Consider the following 19,960-nt stretch of genomic DNA (forward strand, 5'->3'; position numbering starts at 1 on the left):
CTTCTTTATTACATTGGTCATCTTTATTGTAACTTTTGAGTATGATGCTTGCAAATACCCAACAGAAAAATTGTGTGTTCTGTAAGGTGTTCTTTTTTTTACCCAAACTTTTTTACCTTTTTGTCGAATTTGTGATTAATTTGAAATACACAAAAAGGTAGGTCAGTAGTTAGTCTCTCAATTATAATATCCATTATCACATTAATCGGATATATCATTGACTTCATGGTAATCTCGTGAAGCTAAAAAATAAGGCAGTTTAAATAACCCAAGTCAAGTGTTTTTCAAGTGCTATTACTACAAGTAGGTAAAGGAGAGTTAAGTAGGTAAAATAAATAAAATATAAGATTATGTACTTCCCATCATTTATTTTCTCATCAGAAGATTAACCATAATCTATTGATATTACAATAAATTACATTTTCATCATCAAATGTATAATTCCGCTGTCAAATAAATTATTGCTTATTTAAATCGTACAATATTAAATTATGTCATTAAATCATGCGAGTGTGGTAAGTAACAAGATTCTGTTACAAGACTTTTCTAGACAAATTCCAATGATTATACATTATGTAAATGTTGTAAGCAAAATTATACAAACGATAGGCATTACGAATTGTTGACTGTATCAGTTGGACTGACTTACTAACAAGGTGAATATTTCCTATTTCTAATATTTACAATAACTATATCACAATGCATGTTTAAGGCATTACAGGTTAACTGTTCATCTACGCATTCATAAGAAATATAATTTTGTTTATAATGTGAAGGTAACAATTCAAATTTGATATTAGTTGAAACTAGAAACACACGAGAGCACTGGCTTTTCTTCATTGTAGGTTTTTCTCCTTTTCATTTAATGTGTAATCAAGTTTTCCCTAAATATTCAAAATATGAATTGTAAAACTTTTGTATAAGATTTTTCCGTACACAGAGTACAGATGCCTTAATTTATAACAGAAATAGAAACAATTTTATTTACAACACACTTACGCTACTATTTACACGAAATGCAACCTTTATAGATAAAATACAGTTCTACCTTATAATTACTGACTCGATTCAATAAATATAACTATCATTAAAGCCAAAAATACACTTTTTCAAAACAGATTCGACATTGAACAGATTTTTGTCACCGTGTTTAATACTGGACTGGGAATGGTTAACTTCGTGGGTCTTAATTAATAATACATTAACATACAGCCGTTGAGTTAGTGCCAATTTGTCTTTTTAGGAATCTTATGAATGATCTGAGATCCAAGAATGTGTTCAGGAACATTTTGTACCAAACTTCAGTCAAGTTTAGTGAAAGAATTCTAGTCCGCAAGATAAAGCGCACATATTCCTTAATAATAATCTACTTGATCCAATTTTATAAATATTAAAAACAATCACCAATTATTATTGTCATCTTTGTACTACAAGCGAGAGCAGGCTACTAGGACGGTACGAATTATTTACTACCAATTTTATTGGGAATATGCATTTTATTTTAGTAACTTATGTTTTAGATTGGTAAATTGATTAAGTAAACCCTAACTATAGGTACTTACAATAAATAAGCAAGTTATTATTGAAAATCAAGGAACTCTTATTCTGATGTTATTTGAACGAACGATAAGAAACCAAGTTTTAAACATACATTTTTCCCAATTTAGCATCGCGACAGTTTCATAACTTGACACTCGACTTCAGGCAGAATCCCGAAAAGCAATTAAGTTAATTTTGTATCATAGTACCTATCAGTCTTGTCAGTAGCCATCTTAGCACTTAACAACAAATAGTTTAACTTATTCGATCGGAACTGGACGGATGGACTACCTTTAAGACATCAAAATTCGGTGTTTTCTTTGCATCATCTTCACCTTGCCTTTCTCCTCACTGGTAAACGAACGCAGAGCGCTCACTAGCAATAATCCCTCCATAAACAACGGCTTTCAAGGGTCGTCTTTCTTCTTTCTTAGCTTGCCTTCTGTGTGTATGGTGTGGGTGACGGCTTCCACTGCTGACGTCAGATCGGCTTCGGGGTCCGTCGCCGCGGATAACGCAGCGATGTACGCGCACGCTATCCGCAGCACGGACAGTTTGGACAGCTTCTGGTTGTGGCTGTACGCAGGGACAGCTCGCCTCAAGGTGTCAAAGGCGGCGCTGATGGTGTGCACTCTCGTCCTTTCCCTCGCGTTCGCTTCTATCCTTCTTTCTCGCGTCATGTTCTTGTAATTTCTCTGCTCTCTAGGTTTGGGCTTTTCGTGGTAAGACGACTCGACGACGCCTGGGTGCGGTGGGACACGGGGTGGGCCTGGCCTCGTGTCTGGGACGGGCGGGGGGAGGAAAGGGGGTGGGGGTGGCTCGAGAGGTCTCCGCCTTTGCCTTAAGAGGCTGGTCTCGCTGGTTTTCTTGACTAACGAGAGGGGTTCCCGTTGGGGTTCCTCGGTGTAGGACCAGGGCCGGAACGGGCTGGTGGGGGTGTCGCTTTCGGGGCTAGTGAGGTCCTCGCGGGAGCTGAGGCGGATGCGTTTCTTGGGGGGCCCGAGGCGAGTGGGGGTACACTCTCGCTTCACTCGTGAGTCCGACTCGACGAGCCTGACTCCGGAATCGTCCGAGTGTGCTGGACCGGAGCACGAGTCATCATCTTCGCCTCCTGATACGAAACCCGCATCGCGTTCCAATATACGATCTGAAACAATAGAAAATTCAAATTAGTTCCATCATTATCAATTTGCATTAATAGATTCTGAAAATTTTGGTCTTAAGACTATAATCATCGTATGTTTATGATGCAAGATTTTCAACATTGTTGTTAAGGGAACCACTTAGGGGTTCTAAACCATATCGTTGACTATCAATGCTTTAAAGTTGCTAAGGTGAACAGACTTAGATCAATTTCAGTTTCTATTGCTATTGAAATAAGGTCTAAGTCTGAAGAAAGTGATACGTTACTGTGGCGTATACGTTACGATCGCGACGGAAGCTGCGCAAAAAGGCGGCGCGGGCGCAGCACAAACGGAGTCCTCGTTATAGGACTGGGCGCATGACTCGCGTACAAACTGCGCTTTAGTGGGCCACGAGTTCGGCGATTTACAACATGTTTATTTTCAACAGAAAATTAAATAGATTGGTACAGACTATGCGGTACATGACAGCCTCATAAATGTACCTACTTAGTTGCTGTAAAGGAGTGATTTTGCAACAATAATGTAAAGTCTGACGAGCTGACTGTACTAATTAATTAATTAAGGCAGCGTAAGCAACTGCTTCCACAATCGTAAACATAGATTTGATATTGAATCATCTTGGACTTTGATCTACTGCAGTCTACGTAATAGATAATAAAACTTTTTGGTATCTAAAGCTGGAAGAATTGATTACACCTGTCCAAGTGAATTGTCCTTTAGTAACCGATGACACTGAACTAAATCCGATAAGGGATATCTTACTTATTTATATGATTTGATATCAGTAAAATACTTTTGTATTCGGTACATACGAACTGCCAGCTTAGTACTGAGAATATTAGTAAGAGGGTAAGACAAGACGACTGAAGACTTAAGTAATGTAGGGGACTCCCACTCGGTTGACTGACAAATGACAATCTAGCGAAGATCGCAGGAGGCCGCTGAATGCGGCCAGTCGTGAAAATCCTTGGGAAGGTCTTTGCCCATTAGCGATACTCTTTTGGTTGAAAGGACCGTTATCGAACGAAGACATGAGTACTATCATATTTGCCCTCACCAGTTGGCGCCCCTAACTAGTGACAATAACAGACCTTATTCCTTTTTACTCTCGTTTAGCGGCCACAGAGCACGTCCAAGCGCCGCGCACGCGCATTCCGCGGAGCGATTCCGCGCCGACACCGATAAATAACAAATAATCGACCACTGTAGCCCCCGAGCCATAATCGTAACGCTTTTTACCGTTTTTTTTTTCATGCATATTAAAGCAAATTAAATGTATCTCGAATATCTCTGGCACTGAGCGCAGTCGTCGAGAAAGTTCAAGTAAAACAATGTTTTATCACCAAACCTGAACTGAAAATGTACCTACTTATTGTCGTATCAAGACATCGTAAGTTTTATTAACGTAAATGCGCCTATTACCGCCAGTTTAAGCTGACTTCGGATAAACGTTAGAAAATTAGATATAAGACGTGGTGATAGAAAAGACACTTTAAGTTATTTATAACAATGATGAATTAATCTTTGAATTCAAGTAGTAACAATGAGTATACAATCACACAATAATTAATAAATAGCAATTTAATCTGAAAAAGCAGTTGTTTCTATTACCGACCTATAGACGAGGTGTGTTTCTATTAACGTTTTTTCTGTTTCTATTACCGACCGCTAAGAATATTGCTCTTCAATTGGGTATATTCCAAGAGGCACGGGTTCGATTCCCGCCCAGAGGCTCGGGAACCACTTGATTTTTTTCTAGTTAAATTTGTTTTGCTTTTAGTTTTAGTTAAATTTGTTTTTTTTTTTCAAGTTCATTTTTTTATTATTAAAAGAGAAAAGGCACGCTTCTCGGAAATAAATAAATAATCAAGCAGAAATAGTAGAATAATAAATTCCTCTATTATACTTTATTACGCGGTACTCGGTGTTCTAGTGAGTAGTGGGGGTCATTATTTAAACTGTATTTGAGTTTTAATAAAATTTAATTTTCATTTAATATTTTATTTTTATTTTTAATTTGACTATAATTTTTAATTAGTTTTTGATTGATTTTAATTGTGTGTAATTGTGTATTTTAATTTAAACTATGAACCATTGGACACTGTATAATTATTTTAAATTATTTTTTTATTATTCAAAAGATCTTAAAAAGTTACATTGTAGTTGTGATAACGCATGATTGGTTTGGTGTCATGTCATAAATGTTAGTTATGTACAAAATACAGGCTTATAAGTCTTCGCAGGTGGCGTTTTAGTTATGAGGCGGTAATAGAATTAAGTATGAATATTACTTTATTCTATTAGCGACCGTAAAAAAAAGCAGTAACCAGCTAAAATATCTACTTTAATGAAAACGTGATCAGTGAAGTATCATTTTTATTAGGTTTTATTTTATATCAAATAGGTACTAATTAGAATTTAACAGGTTTTTATAAAATCTATTGTCATACATTATTAGAGATATTCTTTTATGTTCATTGCAGTTTTATGCCAAACCTATGACAATTAACGTATGGCGTTAATTGATTTAATTATGTGAAATATTCTTATGAATCGATCAAGATAACAAAATGGAGGTTAAATGCGTAATTAAAGATATAAATACCAAAATAAAAAACGTTATCAAAATTCTAACAACGCCATGGGTCGTTATTAGGAACCAAATTATTAAAAGTGTTTCTATTACCGCCCTTATTTAAAATTGTATTTAATCCACAAAAATACAGCGAGAGGGCTATATTGAGGGTTTATTAAGGAAACTAAAGTACGAATTAATATTGTTATGTAAAAACATGTTGGTATACTCATTTGAAATGTGTTAAAATCGCTAATTAATAACAAGGTGCACCTTAAGTAGCTGGGAGCGCGTCAGTATGAAAAGTGCGTCCGTTGCGGGCGCGTCCCATTTAATGTCAAATAACTCCGTTTACTGGTTATTTACGAACACAAACTTTAATCGTTTTGATAGTCAATAAACATATCTAGATATTTTTTAGGTAACGTGTTTTCTGGAACCTGTTAATATGTCTTTTATGAAAGAAAGAAAAATAGGGCGGTAATAGAATACAAATTTTGGGGGGTCGTTAATAGGCGCACTTACGTTACATAACGCTATCGCTTCTGACAACTTATCAACAGGATTAAATTGTGGCCTTACGCCCACGATATCTTTCCGCACGTGTTTAAGATCTTTAATTTCTCAGTTCAAGGAGTTCAGCTTCGTATATCTTACAGTGTGCTGAACATTATCAATAGCTAGTTCCTTCTAGATGTATCCTTCAATAAAGCAGGGTATGGCTGGCTCTTTCTAATCGTATGTAATGGACAAGGCTGGGGCGAGTCCGCTTCGACTGGCGCCGGCGCCTACGCCTGACGTCACGGCGACGGTATACATGAGGTAGCCGGACAAGATAAGTTTGGTGGACAGAGATAAATCTTAAGGTTTATGGGAATATTCACCCATAAGCATTAATGTTCTGCGCGGTAATTGTATAACACGAAATTTTTTCTCATTTCATTAAAAAATTTAGCTGAGTTAATTTATATTATTCTTGCGGTCTTGTCCATGGATATTATGACAAATTGACACGATGAAAACTTGTCAAAATATTTGATTTCTATTGTTGCAGACTTGGGTGGACTTCATGCTCCCTTGAACTCATCGTCTTTTAGCAATACCCCCTTATCTGGTAAGTCCTTATCACTATTATTTCACTATTATAGATTGGATCAGATTGGTAGAACCCACCTATCTTTTTTGAAATACTTTGGCGATAAATCACCTGACGACAATGGTACATCGATCTGAATAATATGGCATCTACAGCTTTAGTAAGTGCTTTCTGCAACCAAAATGTTAGAAAATAGTTTGATCTTTACTGACTCTACATTTTGGCAGCACATCAGAATAATCAATTTTTCTTTAAAAATAGTCCCAATTTCAGCTACATAAGACGCCTTATTGTTTATATGTCCGTTCACACACTGGTCCGAAGATATGTCAGACACATAATCTCGTACGTGTGCGCAGTCCGCGGAACCTGTTTGCCCATATGTCCGAGCTCCCATATTGTTATTAAATCATATTATTTTACCCAACCACCAATAGTCCGCATTCCAATCTCAGATATTCGTATATTTTAGAATCGTGGGTTTTCCCGCTTCTGTTTATGACAAAGTTTTTAATAGAAACAATAGAGGATTGAATATCTTATCAAATCTGCGGATATTAAATTACGTGGGTATTATCATTTGTGTGCTTAGGTGTTAGATAATAATACATATTATAGTAAGCTCTTTAATATTGTCTGAAGAAGTAACCTTGCGTAGATTAAAATATGTCATAACTTAGATTTTGGTAGAGACTCCACCAGTATCTCTCAAAAATAACGTGCTTTTTAAAGACTTTCTAATAGTACACCTAAATACGAACAAATAGAAACACTTTATCCAACAAGACCGTCTAATATAGATAATAGTATGTTCTTATTGGGCCCGCTACCGGAATTAGTTTATGGCTCATAATCGGACGAGCTCGGCGCCAACAGGGCGTTCCCAATCTGCTTGCCTCCGCCGAACTCAGCGCCACACGATTTTGACCTCTAATATAGAGACCTAAACGGTTTTCACAGCGGCAATTCTATAAAGCCACAAACGACCCGAGCTAGCTCAAGCGTGCTTCTCACACTACAGGTGTTTTTATGAGCACAAAATGAGAAACCTTGCATTTACACAACCCCGCCTACGTTTAATTGGCGCTGTAATCGGTTTAGAAAATGACATGTTGAACCACCTGAGCGCTCTAACTTCGAAATTCAAAATTGACGTGATTAATGACGTATAGGACAAGCTCACTGTAATATATCACGGCACAATAAAACACGTCTGGGCTGCGTCGCTCATTACGCCGTTTCACGGCGCGACGTGTTAAAACAAAGAGTAGAGGCTCAAAAGGCCCGATCCGAAGACCTCTCAGCGTTGAATGGGTGTCGATCTCTCCACAGATAAGACTCCTCCGGCCCTCCAGATATAGATCTGGCGCCAAATTTCACAGAAACAACGCGCCCATTATAAAAAAACCTATTCAAATGTGGCCAGATCCTTTTTCACTTATTCGAAAGTTCTTTTTTAGGATTACTTTAAAAATCGAACGTGATTCGATGTTTTGAACCAGTTCTTATTATTTTCAAGGAGTCCGTGTACTTTGTAGAGTCCTTTTCGGCTCTTTTGGGTATTATTTTTAAAACAGTTATGCAAATGCGTTGAACTCTAACAGCCTTTGTTGATGAATCAAACGAGTGATGCGACAGATGACCGATGTTCGTAATTACGGGAATTTCGCTTACGTGACGATTCAAAATGAGAAAATGATGAGCGGTCAGGAAAAAATCGGACTAGTAATGTCTTGTCCGCGGTGTAACATTCGCACGGTCTCGTAAGCTTAATGTATGAGAAGTCGTGATTCTGTTACGACTTTCACCGAACAAACATTACCGATGGCGCCGCTGTGGGCAGTCTAGTGCAGTACTGCTTTGAACTTTTAATGGCCACGTTCCTATTTGTATTTTGCTTCAATACAAACATAAAACTCCTCAAATCGATTGATAATGATTATTCTCAGAAACCATTTAATTGGATTACGATAAAGCGTATCTTCTTTTGATAATACGTCATCATCAATATCTATTTTTATCCTATTTATCAATCATAATTCAATTGAATTTGAATAATTTGCGCTACATTGTCTTTTTAATCTATAAATCCAGTACTTACTTACGTACTGTTTTCAATTTGCGTATTTATTGGTAGAGTCATAGCTTATAATCAAACTTTTGGTGTATTGTTTTCAGTCACACAGTCGTTTCTCTCATAATGTTTCGTCTCTAGTTTCCTAGTTGTTATTGTTAAGTAGGGTTACGGTGATACATTAGTAGTCGGTCGTGTTTAACGCTAAGTTATATAGGTGGCGCCAGCGCGGCGCCGAGCCCGCCGCAGCGTCGCGGCGGGACTAATCGACCGACCCCGGGATCGGGCTGGGAGATCCCGGATCCCGGTCTACTATAACCTTACACTAGTTCTTTAGTAACCATTTGCCAAAAATGCAATATTTTTATCCTATTTTTTATTCGAATGTAGGACCAGACAGGGCCGTTTGGCATGGAGAATTTTTCGAAAACTCATTTTTCAGTGCGAACAATTTTTATTAGGGACAATGAATCTATTTTCTTTTAATTTATTATTTCGTACAAGAGACTACATTATATTTTTTTGAGAACTGACATCTAATTAGGATCGTAGAGCATAATTTGAGGCAAGAGTCGGGACCTCATATTATGCTCAGACATTTTTTTAATGGCCCAGGTCAAAAAAGTTCATCATGTTCTGCCTTAAATAAAGAAAATAAGAATAAAGGGTTAAGGCCTAAAAACAAATTACCCAGCCCATGCTGTCCTCGCACACATGCACTAGCTAGAGTTCTAAGAAATTTCGTGCGACTTATCGATTCCATACAAACTCTAAACTATTCATGGGTTTCTTTCCACAAGCCCACCTATGCTTAGAGTTTAAAAAAGTTACAAGTCTTTATGACTGTCTAAAAATAAGTTGCAGTATGAAATTCTATACGAAACCAATAGCATTGACAAATAAATCCGACCCCTCTGCACCCACAGATAAAGCCACACGTTACGTATGGTGATAACAGAGCCTGAATAAAAATACCGGGCCATTGTTACCAACTGTCCAAACATCGGACTTCCATCGGGTGACCGCGGAGTCAAAATATAGCATTGTCTCTGGCAGCAGACTCAACATGGCTGCACCTGGCAGCCACGTGCCGTGAAAAAGTTTGCAATGTTTTTTAAACGGCTGCTCAAATTTAATGTCAACCGTGAATATTAGCGGCCAGTACATTGCATGATCCTAAAAAAGAATTTAATAAAATTAGAATTTGACGGAATAATAAAATTCTACCCAGGTTTCGCTGGATTTTGAATTTAAATTCCGACCCGTTGAATACTACTGTATTCAAAAACCGAATTCGCCAACTGTTTGCGGCTGCAATTTTTTTCTATTTAAAATTTTGATTCCCCGACCAGACAATTGATTGTCGTTTGTACAAATCGTTTTTGCGAAAAAAAATAATTCGAATTTTAAAATTTGTCCGGAAAAGTTAATCTCGTTAATATTGGATCAGATGTTTAATGGATAGAACCACCTGGCTGAAGTGGAAAAATTGCACTTGGATGACATTTTGTCACATAGCCATTTGTTACGCATCCCGAATGGCCTAGATTTGAATAAAACCTAGATTTTGAATTTGATTTTGTCAGGAATAAGCATAATAGGTATGAGGGGACGAAGCATACTGATACAGTCGGACTCGTATTCCGTTTTGAATCGTGAATTCTTTTATTAACAATTGCAATGTTGTTTTAGTTAGATAAATTATTTCAAATAACACATTAAAAAGAATAACCTAGAATTAAGGGGCATGCTAAATATGCTAATGCACAATAATGTCAATTCCTGAACATTTTTGGAGCAGACTGTACGTACTACTTATGCGGCCGGGGCAAACGTATGTAAATATTTGCCATAATGATTTTCAAAAACAAACATTAATCTACTACTTGTTTTGACTTTGACAGTTCTGTCTATTTCGTAAGGCCCAGTTGTCGCGCCGCTATTACCATACATTGTTACTGGGCGTTTATTATTCAGGAAATTAAGTAAAAGTTTTGCTTATGATTAAATGATGATAGTCGACATCATATAAGGCTTATTTTGCATAGTAGTATCTATTGCCACTACATATTTTGTGATGGTTTTAGTGATGCAGGCCGCTACCAACCGTGCGATGTGGAAGTCATTGTGGGAGGCCTATGTTCAGCAGTGGACGTCCTGTGGCTGAAATGATGATGATGATTTTGTGGTGACGCAGTGATTACCTTGATGTGCTTGGAGAACATTCTGCGATTTGATCACAAAAAAAATCATAAATCGGTAATTAACATTTTTTTCATAAAGTAGAGGCAAAGCCACACAGCCAAGTCGTCAGGGTCGTTTTAAAGAATTTCAGCATTAGACATCCTTTTCTCAAATTAAGTTCTGGGCCATTGATAATGTCAGTTTGGCGCCAACAGCTGGTAAGAACGACCTCGCAGTGGCGCCCCGGTGGCGATAGTATAAATCACATACAAAAAGTTAATTTCGCATGCGGCCAAGGCGGAATCGACCAGCCAGATGGAACTTCAATCTGTACCAATCCAGATGTTAGGTAAAATATTGTTACACAGATTCAAATTACGCGTCAAATATGTTTTTAAAGGCATCCCGGATGTGGTCTCCTAGAAACAAGAAAATAACGAGTTGGCGCCGTCTAAATTGGGTGGCAATTTATCTTGTTGTAATCTCAAATTCAGTTAGCAAATTAATGCAAATGTGAGTTAGGCGCGCGCGGAATGCGATGACGCGCAGAGCGGTAAACATCCACCGTAAACAAAACTGACTTGCACAAGAATATTTCATAATAATAACAGTTATCTCAATGCATTATTTTCTGAAAATACGCTTGTATTTTTCCAAACAAGAACACTATTTTCTTGAACGGCAACATGAGAGGAAATCACTCTATCAAACCCACCTGTCTACTCTTAGGTATATTAGGCTTAAGGACGTAAAGTACACATTAAAGCTTGTTAATCAGTAAACAAACTCCATAACACAGAGGCATCGGAGCGTGCAAAATAAATATATGAGATCGGACGACCTTACAAGGCTGCGTGTCATTCACGCCTTCGCGCATCGCCGCATGCGACCGGTGATGTGTTATGACGGGCACTATGCTGTACGGTAACTATTCCTTTGCTATAAGACCATGGGAAAAAATGGAGACGGCGCAATTTTTTTTAAATAAAGAATGCTATTTGAAAATTTAAAAAGTTTTCTTCCAAAAAATTAAGGGGAGGGTTTTTCCAGCCAGCATAGACATGAAAATAGAAAACTAGTAAGAAAGCAATCTGACTTTCATGTATATTTTTTACCAAATATTCCTGAATGCCTTTTATGAAACTGAAAATCATTTTCAAAGTCACTTTACCATTCCTTTAAGTTCATGTTGATACAATACATGTTAATTAAATGCAGAATTCGTAGTTAATAACTTCACAAATTCAGAAACAAAGTATGTCACGGGCGTATTGCATCGCGAAGACAATCTGCTTTTTTTTCATTCACTAATTTATTGAGGTTGTCTTTTTTTTTTGTAAAAGCAAAGTTTGTAATATGGCTTATAATTGACATTTAAGCACCGAGTCAGAATCAATGTTGATAAACTGTTAAGAGAAGCTCAATATTGTGTTGTTTTGCATTCGTACAATTCCAGAAATCAATATCACAATAATTAGGTATTCTTATGAATTCTTGAAATAGAATACATTTCGATGCACATTCAGTTTAAATACATACTAAAAATCAACGACTGGTATGACGTCTGATTCATTCCCAGTTTTTTAAATTGTAAAGTTGTTTTCTTAATGTAGTCCAAAGCGCGGTGATAAAGTATCGCGTTCATAACCCACGTGACGGCGGCGGCGGCACGGTTGCATTGCGAAATCTGTGTTATCAACGGTGCACCATAAAAAAGCCATATCCTGCGGAAACCGACGTGTGAAAGTAGGCACTGAAATCGCCCAGTTAAATGTAGAGCTGGCACAGCAATCGTTTAGTTTTTAATTACTAAATACAGACAACGGTATCAAATTAAATATTTGGTTCGATTTTGTAACATTTTTTTGATGTTGACTGTACCGTTTATAAAAATCGAATTTTGAATTTTTTTGAAAATGGAATAAAAACAACTGCTAATCGTTATGCGCAATGAGTAGCGCCTCAAGAACGAAACTTTTTCTCATCTTTAATTCAATTCTTTTTTTTTCTAACGTGCCAGTCGTAGGTCTTCCTTTTTTGTGCGCCAAACTTTTTTTATATCCTCATGTCAAGGGAAGCGTAGGCGATTCTTCCCGGCCACCCGGGCGTTTCCTCCCTTTGTCCTGTTCGACGAAGTTTTGGCTTCCCTACGCCATCTTCAATATTAATGGGTTATGCAAAAATTATAGGGTTAACGTCGTTGAGCAAAGTCATCAGGTCACGGTTCAATTGCTGCGTTTAATTTTCAAATGATCATACACATCTGGTGGATAATTTGAACGTTTTTTTTTCAGTCTCGCTAATTTATTAATTTATGTATGAGCTGAGATTTTATTCTTCTGTAAGTATGTATTGATAAATTATTGTGACTATATTTGACCGTATGCGTGGAACTGACAGCCATATTTTTTCCACCAGCGCAAGCGCTAACTTCCCAACGTTTTTGACATGTGTTCGACAATAATTGCCGCGTTCATTTGTTTTATTATTTATCGAACGAAAAACGGCCGCCATCTGTCCACCTCATGCCAGTGTTTTCGTTAACTAACAATAGTTTGAAGTTACAAAAGCAATAGAATTACAAAAGATCATCGGTTTTAAAGGTCAATGAGGATACTAAAGTAATCGTACAGATATTCTTAAGCTTCATATAATTTAATATTGTATTTAGATATGAAAGTACCTACGTTTTTAAATTAGGTTTGATGTCGCTAAAATTACCTAAATACCAAACGTGGCGTTACCGAATCTCTTTTTGTATTTGGAAATAAAGTTATTTGCCAACCTTATTTCAGCAACTTTTTACAGCATTAGAAACGAAATCCCGTTTAGGTTTGCCTCTTTTGTGTTTTCAATTCCGTTTTGTTGGGTCATTTTATGAGTGGCGTTATTTTGAAACACGTTCACGTGTCGGCTCGCACGTGGGTAGACGACTTAGTTTGCTGATAAAGCTTAATACTTGACTGTGGAGCACAGAGCATGAACACAGATCTTTCCCGAACATTATAATCGGGGGCTTTTCAAGACGATAGTGAATACCTACTTAGGCACTTACAAGGCAGATAATTATGTACCATCCTAGACTGCATCTCACTTAACATCAGGTGCGATTGCGATCAAATACCTGCCTTGTTCTGCATAAAAAAAGCTGATATAATAGTTTTACTTTCCCCCGGGACAAACTTGGCCTTCACTGGTTGGGTTTTATTGGCGGTCAAGATGTAGATCCTGGCTACATAGGAGTTGCAGTGGTGGGAACGAGAGGTGGGAATGGTCACGTGTATAGATTTTTTTTCATAAGAATATCCGTGACGCTATGTTATATCGACGTTTTCAGCGGCCTATTATTTTGGAAAGACCTTTCTTACTTTGGAAAACCAATCATTGTAATGACACTTAGAAAATCATAGATCATTAACCATTAAAATATGATATAAGCTGATTAAAAATCTGACTGCTAGTTGTTGACTGATATGAATATCACATAAAATTACCTATACCGAATTTTGTGCATGTCACGACTAAATATCAAATAGTTCGAACAGTCTAATTGGACTAAATATTATACCAACTTCTTTAATCCGCGATAACAAAAAGAATTCGTCGTAGTCATTTCAAAATGACGGTCGATGAGATCACAAGCCAAACAATCAATCAGTGATCACTGATCTGATATCTGTGCAAATCGACAAAAAACCTTAAATCAATAAGCTTCAGTTAAAATCAATACGTTAAATACATATTAAATCAACGTATCGAGACTTATACATAGGTACTGCGTTCAGACGGGCTAAGATGCGCGCCGTGATAAAATCTTCTCGACGATTTTAGACGATAAATGTATGGGCTTATCGCGCAAAATCGGTAAAATGTCTGCGCGCATCCTTGGCCTACAGAAGTACCAGGGGTCACAATTACAACTGCACCTTTCATAAAAAATGTGGAAATACCGAAATTCACTAAGCATGTACAATGTACAGTCAGCGTCAAATAGTTTGTGACACAAAGTGGCTAAAAAGTTCAATTCACACAACCTTATTCCAATTGTAACAAAGACGTGTTGCGAATTTTTTGGCTACTGGGTGTCACAAACTATTAGACGCTGACTGTACTACGTGAGAGACATTGCAATGTAATTCTCGTCAAATCTAATGCTGTTTCACGCGATGACGACACGGCACGACTTTTTGCTGCGCGCGCGCCGCGGAAAACCCAGCTATAGGAATTCGCCAAAAACAAGATCCTGCTGAATTCGGTTTTGGGTGTCCAATCTGTATAATGAGGAGGATTTACATCGTTTCATGCTCTGTGGAATGTTTATTATACTCGTTCTGATCTTTCACCTTTAACAAGATTTATGGCGAACGAGTTAGATTTCTAATCCAGTCTTTAACCGTTCGCTATCGACAAATAAGAGACAATGGGAAAAACTTATATTAACATAATAGTTCACATATTTTTATTGATTGAGGCTTATTTTTAGCAGTGGACATCCTACGGCTAAAATGATGATGATATTGACACATATTTACACAGACAATACAGGTGACTTTCATGATTCATATTTAATTTTGATAAACAGGAAAGTTTAACCGTTTAGATGTATTGGTTATACAATTACAACCAACCGTCACATGTTTGAAATGGTACTATTTAAAAAAGGCACAGTCATAAATTTAGATGAAATATTTCAACAAACATTTAAAAATCAGGATAAAAAAACCCGTAAAACCATCAGCAAGCTTATCTTTACCGGCCCAAAGTTTCCACGATAAAAGATAATTTGTTTATTGGTAGCAGTAGCTATTACAATCACTAAAGATACAGATGTCAAACATTCGACGCAAACGCAACATCTGGGGCCCACATCTGGTACCCAGTCGTGACGTCACCGTTGACATGTGGCGACAACCGGCCCGTCTATTGTCCAAGTATTGTGGATTTTTTTTTTATTTTACTAGAAGCTAGAAATAGTCAACAATGTGTGCAACATATTTTTCGTTTTTTTTTTTTTGTAAAACACATAGCCTACACGTCCTGTCAAAAGCGTCCGCCATTTTTTTTATCCAAGAGAGTTTTATTTCTAGAGATTATGTTACAAACCTTATTAACATGCATTGTTAAAGAGCTATGTAGGTATGTACTCTAAGCAGAGAGCCTGCCTGGAAAACCCCACATGAGTGTTATTGTAGAAAAACTATTGGCTGAAAATGTTAAATACCTATTACTTACCTCACAATAAGAATAAAGCCTACCAATGATTACTTATAATGTATATCAATATTAATAATTGTAATTATCTCTACAATTTGTTTCGTTTATCAGTTATCAAGTGCACCAGAAAAGACAAAATTACTCCAGTTCCAAAGCTCAGTTTCCGTATGATTGATTTTTGGGTTAATCTTTACACGGTTTAATATGGGTCTAAAAAAATTGGACGGCAGAAACCTATTAGAAACGATCGACCCCCGTCGCGCAACATGTGAACAAACAAACAAATTGTGAATGCCGCCCGAAAGTTCTTATGCCCTAGATAATACGGTTAAATTTTAGTTAATACGGGTGTAGTAAAGTTTGTATTTTGTACACTTGTCGCGGAGGGGTGCACCCTTGAACATGTGCGTGTGTTTTTTTACTGAACCCTTTGAAGGGTGCACAGATTATGTTAACGGTTGAATGTCAGACGCAGCGAAGGCGGGAAAATGTTTGTTTTTCTCCCGCGTAATTAATTGGCTCGTTATAATTAAATTTCGCCAATGTAATGAAATTTTTGAACAGTGAAATAATAAAAAAACTTAAATTAACTAAAGAGCATTCAACAATTTTTTTCGAAGAAATAAAATAGTTCTTACAGTTCAAAATTAATATTCAAGGTGTCAATTTTATTAGACAATAGAATGATAACGTACTAATAATTATTTCTTCCTGACCATCACCATGCATGCTAATGTTTTATCAATTCAAGTCAGCAATTCATTAAATCTAAGACTTCCTTACGAGTCATTCTCTTGTAAGTTTAAAATATTCATGAAGCCTTTTGACATTTCAGTTAATATTCATGATCGTGACAATGTTCAATCGCCAGCTGTAGATAGTAATTACAAAAATCGCAAATAATAATTATGAGAAAATTTAAGCTAACTTTTCCGACTAAAGTAGCCAAATATCAACAACTTTTTTTGTACAAAATCTCTTCAACATTGATGTCTTGAGAGTATTCTTTTAAATGACCGCTACGTTTAAATCAGGTGTTGCATTTTGAATAAACATGTCCTTATAAGGGAAACGGTTGCGCTGCGCCGGCGCATCCCACGCGGCGTCTCGTAAGATTTGCATAAACAGCTTGTGATTTACAGAAATTATATCAATTTATCATTAAAAAATACAGGTTGAATGTTTTAAGTAACTTAAAAAAAACGAATTGCCTATTCTTCTAAAAACTTGAAAGCTCCTAATAATTTGAAAAAAGGTTGGAACAGAAAAGAGCTTTTCAAGTTATTTAAATTTAGTTCGAGATGCGACTCTCAACTCTAGACAATTTTAATAGCAAACTTTTATAACTTGGACGTTTTCATGGTCGGACGTCTTACAAAAACCTTTTTTATTAATTTAGTTTTTTTTAGGGTTTTACCGGAAAATATTCGAACTTTTCTCGCCGTAAAAACCATCTTGGACTTCAACGAACATTTAAAAAAAGGATTGGTTAAATTGGTCCAGGCGTTGTTGAGTTATGCGCTTACCAACACATTTTCCGATTCATTTTTATATTATATGTAGATATCATGCATTTAAAATTTTTCATTATTTGCAACAGCAACGGGAATTCGCTTTTTATGATACCTTTCAGGAATTCAAAAACCCATGAACGAATACTCGTGCTAACTGTTATAGTGATAGTTGTTCGAATTTCTTTAGGATTAGTTTCGTTTCATGAAACATGTTTCAATCGTTTCTTCAGAATAAGTTCTGTTGTCTAACTTTATGAAATCGTCTGACTTGTTTGTCTCAATTGTTATTTTAGTGTACATCTGGTGTCAGTTATGATTATGCGTCTGATGTGGCTCAATTGATATTAGGTATAATTAAGGTACAACAGACTTTAGGTCTAGCTCTTAACTAAGTGCCTGAGGCATGGGAGTAGCACGGGAGGGTGACATTGACATATTATGACGTGACAGAGCCTATTAAATCTGTATAGTTCCAAAATACTGAACAGTCCTATCCATGACATTGACAGTGGGGCGCCACCGTCAATACCGGACCGCTGGTTCCGATTTTTGCCAAGTTGGAAACCATATAATTGAACGATGGTAGCGCCCCCCTGTCATTGAGTTTGGTGGGACAGTCAGCGTGGGTCATCTATAAGAGATCTGAAGTATCGCTGACGTTTGACGTTAAAAATACACCCTCTCGTGATGCCGCTTCTATACCTTAGCACTGATTAAGTGAAATCCCTTGTATCATTTCACGAGTAGTCATGACGTTGTGTGATAATTTCATTTCACGAGTAGTCATGACGATGTGTGATAATCTCACGATAGACGTTCTGATAGTTTCAGATATCAGTTCCATAAGGATTCGGTTTCGTGATAAGAACAATGATTATAAAACGTTACACGGTAATCCGTTATCTGTACACCTGTTACCGGTACATTTTCGGTACAATATGATAATGTGTTTTAATTGTATTTCGTAGTAAATTAAGTAATAACTCGGCTATTTTTAGTAAATCCGTAAATGTTACTTCTGAAAGTGAATTTTCACTCTACATGCAGTTTTTCTGCTCACTTGACATACGTTTATTAAATAAGCTAATGAGGCATGAAAGTTTTAAACATCTTTTCGAAATACTTATTTTTTTTCGTGCTACGAAATCTCGTAGCAAGTAGATAGTCACCTCTAAGTGGCAGATTAATGAAATGTTTGGATATTTGCTATCTCTACCTACCCACAAGAATCTTGTAGTTTTAGACTCATTATTCAATCTTTATAATTGCTTCATTAGTCAATTATTTGATACCCACGAACAATTTCAATGGTGTAATGACGTCACACCTTTATGCTATAACATTTTGATTGACGTATCTTTTGTGCAAACACCAAAACATCGAGTTTGTTTACATCAACGGGTGTTAATCTTTATTAACGTTTATTCGAACTAACATGAGTCAGAAGGAAGATCACATAGTTCGTAACAGCGAAGACTGAAGCGAATTTCGAAGTTTTGGTAAAAAGACGCTGGAATTAAAAAAAATTGCAAATCATAAGGATTAAAGTATGGGCAATAACCGATAATACATCAAATTAACTAAATAGGTAGGTACATTGACACCTTACGCAATTGAAATTATTGCTAATTTGAAAACAAAACTGTAAAGTAAGTCTTACGTTATAATATTTTTAAAGATATTGCTGAAAATCAAAACAATTTCAATAGGCAGGTAATTGATTAAAAGTAAAATCAGAAAAGCCTCTTAAATAAAAAATACTATGATGATATATTAATATGGGTAGGTATCTTTGTTGTTTCATGAACTCCGTGGATGGAAAAAAGTTGTAAGTGCAGAGTCAATGAGCTTAAAAGCTCCGGGCGCCAGCTCGCGACTCAAGTATCCCTTCATTTAACGAGAGCGAGCTTTGCATAAACTTTTCGCACTTAATAAATTAATACCTTTTGATATTACATTATAAACTTAATAATGCGATTAATGATTTACTTAAAACTATCAATTAAATTCATGTCTTTTAAAATGAAAAAAAGATAAAATAAAAAGTTCCTGAAAACTTTTTTTCTACTCTCAAAACTTTTCCCCAACTTATTTCCTGAAATCTCAAGCTCACCTTTAACTTCAGGCTGTGTAGTATCACCGGCAGGTATAAACGCAGCCATCTTCAGTCCAAAATCCAGATTAAAAAAGTACTAAACAATCCTGAAACTTCACTATTGGCACTTGTAAGACACAGTTGCACTTTACATTACGATCGCGTGGCGTGCGACGCAGACGGGCGGACACAAACTCCCTCCATGGCAGTCCGTGTGTCACTGACGTTGTGGCTTCGGCCTACGCATCGCATCGGGGCAAAACAGACGGCGCCACTCAGGTCTCGCCCTTAGGGATGGGACCGAACATTTTTATAGCGGTTTTTTTATCGTCTATTGTTTTTGCTGGGTTAACTGTTCGGCCAGTGTTTGGTTTATTGCAACTATTCATGTTTGCGGAATTTCTCTAGTTGCGATTGGACCTTTAGTGCCGATTTTATGGATCTTCGTCCCAGGTGTTTGACTTGTACTCCTAGTTACAGATGTTTGAAATGTTGTCCTAATTCTGGCAAAAGACTTCATGTCG

General features: G+C 36.7%; 1 protein-coding gene across 1 annotated transcript; it reads right to left on the reverse strand.

The window, feature by feature from the left end:
• Positions 1 to 626: 626 nt before the first annotated feature.
• net (atonal bHLH transcription factor 8-like protein net) lies at positions 627 to 19,645 on the reverse strand. Its single transcript, XM_028307890.1, has 2 exons — positions 19,455 to 19,645; positions 627 to 2,686 (listed from the first exon to the last, which is right to left on the reverse strand). The coding sequence occupies exons 1-2, from the start codon at positions 19,501 to 19,503 to the stop codon at positions 1,947 to 1,949; spliced, it is 789 nt and encodes a 262-aa protein (XP_028163691.1). The 5' UTR covers positions 19,504 to 19,645; the 3' UTR covers positions 627 to 1,946.
• Positions 19,646 to 19,960: the final 315 nt, after the last annotated feature.

Source organism: Ostrinia furnacalis, unplaced genomic scaffold, assembly GCF_004193835.3.
Source record: "Ostrinia furnacalis isolate ACB-3 unplaced genomic scaffold, ASM419383v2 OfSCF2357, whole genome shotgun sequence".
Taxonomy (NCBI): Eukaryota; Metazoa; Arthropoda; class Insecta; order Lepidoptera; family Crambidae; genus Ostrinia; species Ostrinia furnacalis.